At 42.1% G+C, this 10399-nt stretch overlaps 1 protein-coding gene and 1 long non-coding RNA gene across 3 annotated transcripts in view; one reads left to right on the top strand and one right to left on the bottom strand.

The window, feature by feature from the left end:
* The window catches only part of LOC123754989 (tetraspanin-1), a 149015-nt gene extending 139315 nt beyond the window's left edge, over positions 1 to 9700 (top strand). The window contains exons 5-8 of one of the 2 annotated variants that reach the window (XM_045737356.2): positions 24 to 98; positions 2314 to 2421; positions 6158 to 6343; positions 8137 to 9697. In XM_045737356.2, coding sequence (XP_045593312.2) covers positions 24 to 98; positions 2314 to 2421; positions 6158 to 6343; positions 8137 to 8280 — 513 coding nt within the window. In that variant the 3' untranslated portion in view covers positions 8281 to 9697. Of the gene's footprint in view, positions 1 to 23; positions 99 to 2313; positions 2422 to 6157; positions 6344 to 8136 lie in introns of both variants that reach the window. The other variant, XM_069332810.1, reaches the window with a different exon arrangement.
* LOC123754991 (uncharacterized) lies at positions 2883 to 10390 on the bottom strand. Its single transcript, XR_006772446.2, has 3 exons — positions 10194 to 10390; positions 4870 to 4967; positions 2883 to 3945 (listed from the first exon to the last, which is right to left on the bottom strand). It is a non-coding gene; the product is annotated as an uncharacterized lncRNA (long non-coding RNA).
* Between the last annotated feature and the right edge of the window lie 9 nt (positions 10391 to 10399).

A 10399-nucleotide genomic window follows, 5' to 3' on the forward strand; every position in this document is an offset into this window, starting at 1 on the left:
TTGTAAATGTTTCCTCACCACAGTACGGTCTGATGATCATCGTTATCTTCATCCTGGAGGTCACCGGAGGCGCCCTGGCTGCTGTTTACAAGACTGAGGTGAGTCTCCACATAGTACAGGATTGTTGATGGGAATCCCACTCCCCCAACATACCCATGCACCCACCCACACTACCCATACACCCACTCACACTACGACACAAACCTACCCAGCTCCTATAGACCCTTCCCTTTTCCGTTTGTTTTTTTCTGGGGAAGGGGGGGGGGGGGAGGGGTGGAGTAAAGAGGATGAGACACAGCGAAGGGAAAATATAGTGAGAGTTATGGATAGCAGGCGGGCTGTCCACCTTGCTGACAGTGTGTATTCACTTTGTTGTCTGGGTGCCTTGGTATAGGTAAATAAAGTAGAATACGGGTAAGGAGAGGGGTAGAGAGAACGAAGATACGAAATACAGAACGAATACCCCCCCCCCCCCCGTGTTACACGGATCTTCTTACCGCCTTATTTTTACACTGCTTGTAGTTTGTGCCTGTTGGTTTTCATTAAGATATTAGTGGTACTGGAGGATATTCAAGATGTGGCCGGACTAGATAAGTGTAGTTATGTGTTCGTGTTAAGACTACGGAATCTTCTTAGATTTCCTAAGTCTTTTTTTGCCTTTTTTCAGTATTCTGTCTGTCTATCCGTATATTTGATAGTATGGTTGTCAAGGATTAATGGGATCTGGGTTTCATTTTGCAATGTGTATTGCAAATACACATTGCAAATACACGCAGAACGAAACTTTTGTTTATTTGAACACATTTTCCATTGCTTTTCAAGTTTATTAATTCAATTGCTGCCTTGATTTTGTTGGCTAATAGCAGCTCTGAAGGTCCAGGTTGTGGCATATTATCTGAGTGACATCCTCAGCGTATGTAATGTATCCTCCCGGTTGGGGCAGGTCAGCTGTGTATATTTTTGTATAGCATAGGTGAAAGGCAGATTCCTTGTGGTACTCCATTTTTTCAATTAGATTATATCACCCAAGTAGCTATCGATACTGAGCCAGGCTGTTCTGTTTATAAAACTGCACAAATGTAGCAGCATATCTCTGTGGAAGCCTTAGGCCAGATATCTTATCTTTTAGGCCGTGTGTGCCAGGCTGTTAAAAAGCTTTGGAGACATTTGTGAGCACTATATTACAGTGGATCTTGCTTCGACATTGCATTCGCTACATATGTCTGTCTTAAGCTCAGGACGCGGGCATAGATTTGTGCTGTGAAATATTTATAAAGAAGGCATTGCTATTGTTCCGTATCAGTTGAGCGAGCTAGCTGTACAGGAGTGTGGAAAGGGGGAAAGGCGTCCCTTTCCACTTCATAATACCCCCCTTCCCACCTCATAATCCTCCCCGCCCACCTCATAATCCTCCCCTTCCTGTCCGTCACATAACAGACCCACATCGGTGCACTGGTTAATGTGTGTGTGTGTGACCTTGCTACATGAACAGCACATTCTTTGTCTCCAGCGAGATAGAACGCACATTTAGTCCCACAAATGTTAACACACAGTACTCACCCATCCTCTACGAATCTCCCATTCCTTACTCCCCCATCCTCTTCTCCCTCCCTCCCTCCTGTCTTGCTATCCCTCATAATTGACAATATGGTTCAGTAAACTCACGTTGATTATAGCTAAATATTAGATTAATCTGACAAATATAAGAGTAAACTGTTGCATAAAACAATAGTGGTAATGTGTGTGTGGGAGTGATTAAGATTCGTGGGGAGATGTTCCTTGGTAGATAATACCTATCTACCAAGGTAGATAATTAATTAATATGATATTATCTGTTATCTACCTTGGTACATAATAGATAATATCATATAATTGTTACACGATAGTCACAGGTACTCCTTGAGACAGTAACAGGTACCCTTGTTACCCTTAGTTCCCTTAGTTTGCAATAATATGCCACCCTAAAGGGCACTAATATGTTAAAAATTACCATTATTGGTCTGGCATATCTTGTCCAGTCAAGGGTAGTCTGTTACGAAATGTACCTATTTGCCGGCGTATATGTACCTATTTGACCCAAAAATTCATATGTATATAATTATATATATTTTGCATAATATATACAAAAATGCGTCGTATCCACCGGCAAATAAGCTTTATTAGTTGATTATTTAGGTTTAGACAGTGTTCAAAATTTAACATTTTTAAAGGAAGAGTTTTGAGGTAGGTTAAACACAAGGAACATGAAGATTATATTTGTTTATTGTCATGATGTAAGCGACGTGTTGTTAATGTCAGTAATTCTCCCCGCAGGCGAAGGAGGAGCTGCAGAACTTCTTGAAGCACACCCTCAAGCACTACTACTCCACCCACGACCAGGCCAACTCCGTCACCGTCGCTTGGAACGCCCTCATGGGCCAGGTATACACTTGGGCTGGACGGTAGAGCGACGGTCCTCGCTTCATGCAGGTCGGCGTTCAATTGCCAAGTGGTTGGGCACCATTCCTTTTCCCTCGTCCCAATCCTTATCCTGACCCCTTCAAAGTCCTGTATAGTCGTAATGGCTTGGTGCTTTTCCCTGATAGCTGTCCTCCTCCCCTCCGGCGAGAATTATCATGGAAAAGCGCCAAGCCATTACGACTACACAGCACTTGGAAGGGGTCAGGATAAGGAATGGGACGTGGGAAAGGAATGGTGCCCAACCACTTGGATTGACCGTCAACCTGCATGAAGCGAGACCGTAACTCTACCCCTCCCTCCCTCTCCCTCCTCCTCTCTCCTCTCCTCCTCCTCCCCCTCCCTCTCCTCTCCTCTCCCCCCTTCCTCCCCCTCCCTCCTCCTCCTCCCCCTCCCTCCCTCCCTCCCTCCCTCCCTCCCTCGCCTCTGCATTAACAGACACTTCTTAGTTCCTCGTGTTAGGAGCTAAAGTCGTGAAGTTTGCACATCAAGCTCCAGACTGTCAACATGTAGGTTATCTTGAGATGATTTCGGGGCTTAGTGTCCCCGCGGCCCGGTCCTCGACCAGGCCTCCACCCCCAGGAAGCAGCCCATGACAGCTGACGAACTCCCAGATACCTATTTACTGCTAGGTAACAGGGGCATCAGGCTTAAAGAAACTCTGCCTATTGTTTCTCGCCGGCACCCAGGATCGAACCCAGGACCACAGGATCACGCATCCAGTGTTCTGTCCGCTCAACCGCCGGCTCCCTTAGTAGGCGGGTTAGAGTAGGCATCCCTACAACTAGGCACTCCCGCAATGGAATAAGTGCACGCAAAGGCTCATCAATACAATCATTAAATGAAGAAAGAGCCAAAGCCTCGCGTTAATACGCAGCCTCACCTCGGTCTTGTGTATCTCACTACTCCGGCCAGTAAATTCCTTCCCCCCTCCCAATAGTCTCACACAAACTGCTGCGCGTAAATTCAAGTCCACAATAAGGGTGAATGCAGGCCCCGTATTTTACCTTGTTTGTGAACTAGGTCTGAAAGTCTCCCGGCTCTGTTTATGGATATGGATGGAGACTGACTACAGCACTCACTCCCCACCGCGGCAAAGGAGAAGAGAGGGAATGGTGAGAAGGAAGGGGAGGGAATGGTGGAAAGGAAGGGGAGGGAATGGTGGAAAGGAAGGGGAGGGAATGGTGGAAAGGTGGAGAGAGGAATGGTGAGAAGGAGAGGGAATGGTGAGGTTATCTATCTTGAGGTTATCTTGAGTTGATTTCGGGGCTTTTTTAGTGTCCCCGCGGCCCGGTCCTTGACCAGGCCTCCACCTCCAGGAAGCAGCCCGTGACAGCTGACTAACTCCCAGTTACCTATTTACTGCTAGGTAACAGGGGCATAGGGTGAAAGAAACTCTGCCCATTGTTTCTCGCCGGCGCCCGGGATCGAACCCGGGACCACAGGATCACAAGTCCAGTGTGCTGTCCGCTCGGCCGACCAGCTCCCCTGAGAAGAAAGGGAAAAAATAGTTTGTGGAGACAGCGACTGTTCATTGAGGGAAATGGGTATATTGAACCGGTTTCTCAACCCCGGTGATTCCTTCACCCCATAGCTATCTATTCCCTCTGTCCCTCTACTGTCTCTTCACACACTGCCTGTCCCTCTACTGTCTCTTCACACACTGCCTGTCCCTCTACTGTCTCTTCACACACTGCCCGTCCCTCTACTGTCTCTTCACACACTGCCTGTCCCTCTACTGTCTCTTCACACACTGCCTGTCCCTCTACTGTCTGTCCACACACTGACTGTCCCTCTATTGTCTCTTCACACACTGCCTGTCCCTCTGCCATCACTTCACACACTGCCCGTCCCTCTACTGTCTCTTCACACACTGCCTGTCCCTCTGCCATCACTTCACACACTGCCTGTCCCTCTACTGTCTCTTCACACACTCTGCCTGTCCCTCTACTGTCACTTCACACACTGCTCGACCCTCTACCATCACTTCACACACTGCCCGTCCCTCTACTGTCTCTTCACACACTCTGCCTGTCCCTCTACTGTCACTTCACACACTGCCCGACCCTCTACTGTCTCTTCACACACTCTGCCTGTCCCTCTACTGTCACTTCACACACTGCCCGACCCTCTACTGTCACTTCACACACTGCCTGTCCCTCTACTGTCACTTCACACACTGCCCGACCCTCTACTGTCACTTCACACACTGCCTGGCCCCTTCATCTGTTTCCCCTCTCATGTCCCCTTGTCATAACACCTCTCCCCCACCCTCAAGCATTTGCTCTGCTCTCCCCTCAACTCCTTCCTCTCAATACTTCCCACAATACTTTCCCCTCTCTCTGTCTGACACCCCTCTTTTCCCCTCTCCGTTTTGCTCACATATACAGGAAAGGGTGTAAGTTTACATACTGGCCTAGATGTGCTTGCAGGATCGACTGTCATCACTTGAGTCCTGTCTTCTGAATTTGAAGAAAAAGGTGCTTCTCCGCGTCCAGTCATGAAGAACTCTGGAATAAATTTACTTCTTGTAATTTTAAAACAATTCGAAAAAGTATATATTAAATTTATAATTTAGTGGTGTCAAATACCAACTTTAAATGTTTGTACAGTCATTTTGCTGAATAAATGTCCGCCCTATTTCTTTGCTAAGAAATATACATAAAAATACCTAAAATATATAAAACAAAAATATATACTTAAATATTTGATGTACATAAACTGTGGTATAGATGAGTTCAGGAGCCTAACGGCTGAGTGGACTGCGCTCGGTATTCATAGTCCTAAGGTTCTGGGTTCGATCCCTAGCAGAGGTGGAAACAAATGGACAGAGTTTCTTTCACCCTCATTCTCCTGTTTAAAAATTTAACCGAGTTTTGGCATTTACAACCTCGACAGGTAGGAAGTTCAATCGGTTTATAATTCTGTGGGTAAAAAAGCATCTCCTGTTCTCAGTCCTATATTGTGGTTTGTTTAGCTTGAAACTGTTGCTCCTTATTCGTGTTACATCTGACTTTTTGAAGAAATTGTCCAGATCAACATCCTCCAAATTGCTCAGAATTTTAAGTTTCAATGAGATCTGCCTTGTCATGCCTGGTTTGCAGTGTTGTTTTCCCAGTAGCCCTCAACTGTTCCTGGTACAAGGGTTGACTTAGCTCTGGAATGATTTTTGTTGCCTGGTGTTGCACTTTCTCCAGAGCAGCTATATCCTTCTGAAGATAAGGTCTCCATGCTTAAATACTGTAATCCAAATGGGGGCACACCAGAGATTTATACAATTGAATCACTAACTTCTTTTTCTTAGTCAAAGGTACGTTTGATTATTCCAAGGGTTTGGTTAGCTTTTTTTGACTGCTGCTCCTACCTGTTGTGCAACTTTCACTGAATGGTGGATTTTGACTCCAAGGTCCTTTATTTAATAACATTATTTTAATATGGTGGAATTTCAGCCATTTTTTTTTTTTTACTGCCAATAATATGTATTTTAAATCACCCACCCATATGTTCATACCAAAGGATGAGTATGGGAGGAGAGCCTTGTGCTTTTCTAGGATATATAACAGGTCTTCTGACTGCTTAATTTTTCCAGCAGATGGCCTTCATATAGATCACTAAGACTAATTAATTAATGCTTAATGTTTTTTCCATGTATCTGTCGTCTCTCATTTTCTCGGACTAATATGCCTCCTCCTTCCAACAGCTAAAGTGTTGTGGGGTGAACAACTACACAGACTTCCAGCAGGCGGCATTGTGGCAGGCAAACAAGTCAAGTGATATCTTGATCCCGAGGGCCTGTTGTGTCCTCGAGGGTGACCCTATCAAGTTCTACCCACTCGACCCCTCTTGTCCTTCCAGCCCTAATCAGGATAACTCCTACTACCTCACAGTCAGTTGCTCTTTGTGTTATTACCTAATTGTAGTTAGAGGATATGCTTGCAGTGCCCTATCTTCCTATGTGTGTATGTGTACGCACTCATGATCACTGTAGAGTGCAGGTACTGTACAGTATTTGGTAAAGGTGAACTGGGTGAGTAAAGAAATTCAAGTGTAATGTACTGTAGTTAGCTGTTAGAAAGAATCGATAGCCCAAATTTTTTTTATACCACATTTTGAAGTATTAGCAGTGTTTGTCCTGGGCACAGGATTCACTTTGCACAATAGATGGACTTTGGGTATCAAATGGCTTTAAAATTTGGACTCATGTTGGGTAGTATCTAGTCAGGTCTGGGGCAATAGCTAGTCAGGAATCTGAAAATTTCCTAAAAATAAGTGAAAAACATTTCCTTAACTGCTAATATATTTTATAACTAAACAATTCTACACATTATTATAGAACAGAAAGGTATTGTATAAGCTTACATGGATTGTGTATTTTGAGGTAGACAAGAATAGGTAGCCTCAAGTTTAGAATTTTCTGCACATTTAATATTGTTTAACGCTTTTTCTTTACTGCAATTTCCAGTACCAATATGAATTCCAAATTGAGTTATTTTTTCTACATGTCAGCATTAGAAAGCAAATTCAGATCTTTCCTATCATATTTGGCCCTATACTGTATCAAGTACAGTATACATATAAAGAAATGCTTTTCCTGCCCGAAACGCTTTGCGTAATAGTGGCTTTAGGCATTGTATGTACTAGCGTTATCTATAAATCCATCAACTTTGTATCTTATCTTGTATGTATGTACCTTACCTGAATAAAAATTTATTTATATTATTATTTAGAAACAAAAAAAGGCCATTCAACCTTGAGGTTCTACTTTAACACAATGGTATGATGTTAATCTAAATAATCTTATACATGATCATCTGCATCAACGGCTTCAATATTACAAAAGTGTTGAAAGTGTTTGTACATCACTATATCAGACTTCTTGACCTACTTGCAAGGAAATCACTAACATGTTGTGTCACTTATAAAGAAATAAAAAAAATAATGTGGCTAATGTTAAGTACTCTGTATGTTTAGGCATGTAATGCTTACTTGTAGGACATTATTTTCTTGTTGTCCAAGATTTTTATATTACAAATGTTCCTTAACTCTAAAATGTCAAAATATTAATTAAATGGCTTATCAGTTGATGTATATAAAAGTTTATTTGCAGAAACTCATGGACTTCATGAGACAGATGAGTAATGTGATGCATGTAAATGTTTGTATTGCATAAATTAATGCTCTCACAATGGTTGGTAAACATGGCCTAATTTCTGTTAATCATTGATCAACAGCAGTTTCTATCTCACTCGATTTTTTTCTAAATTTTACAAATATGAAATATACAGTGTGTCCCGTAAGTCTAAAACCTTTACTCCAGATACTATTCATAGTGTGATTTTTGTGTAGCTGTTGTAATTGTGAATACCTGTACAATGAACTCATTTTATACATAAGATAAAAAAAATAAAAATAGTTTGTTCTGTTTTGTCATATACTAGTAGTTACAAAATTAAGGTACACCCTGTATATGCAGTTTGTATTCTAACTTCTCTGTATTGTAAAAATTTCTCTATTGTAAAATATTTACATGTGAATTCTGCAGGTCACCAATATGAGCAACATTTTCTCTTATCTCTGCATTTTTGTCATAGTTTTACAGTTATTGGTGATTTCTGTACGCCTCTAATACAGACATTTCTCCAGACCTAATGTTATGTATGGTGATGGTTGCCGTTACAGGGCTGTCTGAGCAGGTTACAGGAGAACACCTTCTACTACTTGACTCCCATGTTGTCTGTGGCCATCTGTCTGGGCACACTGCAGCTAATCCTCATCACACTCTCGTTTTACATGTGTAGGGCCATTAGCAAGGCTCTCAAGTAAGGGTGAACACTTTAGTCCGCATGATCTCACCCGCTCGCCTGTATGCTTGACGTGATTTTATGAAGGATTCTGCAGTGACAAATGCATGGAAATTATATTAAACTAGTTGGATTTAGTGTGATGCATTAACTTGCTTTTGAGTAAGTTTTGTACTTAGGACATATCCAAATATTTGCTCATTACTGTACAACTTTTGGATTGGTGTGACATTTGCAGGCTAGTTTAATGTGATTTCCATTAATTACTTTGTCACTTAAGTACGAGCCACCAAGTGTTTATTACAGTACCTGCTACTACCCACTACCCACCATTCCTCCCTTCCTACCGAGACAGAATACCCTTCATGTAAAGCATTTTAGCTTATCGTATTCACAGATAATGAACCTGTTCAAAGCCAGATTATCTGTGTAAAAGTAGCTTGTTCCCTGCTCAACTTTATTTTTATTGTGCCTGTGGGTAGTCAAAAATTTACTGCATCGAATCAGAAACTATAGAAAGTTTTTATCAGACCTTGCATGTCGTGACTTAAAAATGCATTAATCATTACATGGCCTAGTGCAAGTGATAGAGAGTATGTGAGAAAGTTGAGAGGAGGTATGAGTGTGAGTGTTTATATCATTTGTGCTTGCAAGATCAGGCTGTTAGCTCTTGGATCCCACCTTTCTGTCAGTTGTACTTGCCTATCACTTTGGGCAAGTGAGGTCTAGCTCTTTATGTCCCACCTACTGTGTACATGTGTATGTAATTCCTGTACCCAAGTGTAGTTACAGGATAAAAAATAAACTCATGGTGCCCCATCTTCCCAATACTCTGTCATACAATGCTTTGAAACTAGTAACGGCTTTGACCTCCACCATCTTCTCACTTAACTTGTTCCAACTATCTACCACTCTGCAAAAGTGAAAATTTTCTTATATTTCTTATGCAGCTTTGTTTAGTTAGTTTAAATCTATGACCTCTTGTTCGTAAAGTTCCAGGTCTCGGAAATTCTTTTCCATCACTTTTATCGATCCCCGTTACTATTTTGTATGTAGTGATCATATCGTCTCTCTTTTCTTCTATCTTCTAGTTTGGCATATTTAAGGCCTCTGACTTCTCGTAGCTCTTGTCCTTCAGTTCTCGGAGCCATTTAGTTGCATGTCTTTGCACCTTTTCCAGTTGTGTGTGTGTAATTACCTAAGTGTAATTACCTAAGTGTAGTTACAGGATGAGAGCTACGCTCGTGGTGTCCCGTCTTCCCAGCACTCTTTGTCATATAACGCTTTGAAACTACTGACGATCTTGGCCTCCACCACCTTCTCACTTAACTTGTTCCAACCGTCTACCACTCTATTTGCGAAGGTGAATTTTCTTATATTTCTTCGGCATCTGTGTTTAGCTAGTTTAAATCTATGACCTCTTGTTCTTGAAATTCCAGGTCTCAGGAAGTCTTCCCTGTCGATTTTATCAATTCCTGTAACTATTTTGTATGTAGTGATCATATCACCTCTTTTTCTTCTGTCTTCTAGTTTTGGCATATTTAATGCTTCTAACCTCTCCTCGTAGCTCTTGCCCTTCAGTTCTGGGAGCCACTTAGTAGCATGTCTTTGCACCTTTTCCAGTTTGTTGATGTGCTTCTTAAGATATGGGCACCACACAACAGCTGCATATTCTAGCTTTGGCCTAACAAAAGTCATGAACAATTTCTTTAGTATATCGCCATCCATGTATTTAAATGCAATTCTGAAGTTAGAAAGCATAGCATAGGCTCCTTGCACAATATTCTTTATGTGGTCCTCAGGTGATAGTTTTCTATCTAGTATATAATTAGTATATCTAGTATACAGTGTGCGTGCGCGTGTGTGCGTGAGTGCGTGCACGCGTGTATTCGTGAGTGCGTGCGCAAGATAACTGTGCCAAATTTATTTACTTACTTGAGTGTAAAGAAGACTCGTCTTCTTGCCATTGAAGCATACACCCTGCCTCGTATATTGATTCCTGGTCTTGTAGTCCTTCAAGAGTATTGCAAGTTCAACCACCTGAAAAGGATTTTCAAGCATTTTTCAAACAACACTTAGAAGTACTATCCTTGAAAACAGTATTAAATGATTGTTGAGAACCACAGAAGTCTTCAGCCTTA

The sequence above is a fragment of the Procambarus clarkii genome, chromosome 28 (genome assembly GCF_040958095.1).
Source record: "Procambarus clarkii isolate CNS0578487 chromosome 28, FALCON_Pclarkii_2.0, whole genome shotgun sequence".
In the NCBI taxonomy this organism is placed as follows: domain Eukaryota; kingdom Metazoa; phylum Arthropoda; class Malacostraca; order Decapoda; family Cambaridae; genus Procambarus; species Procambarus clarkii.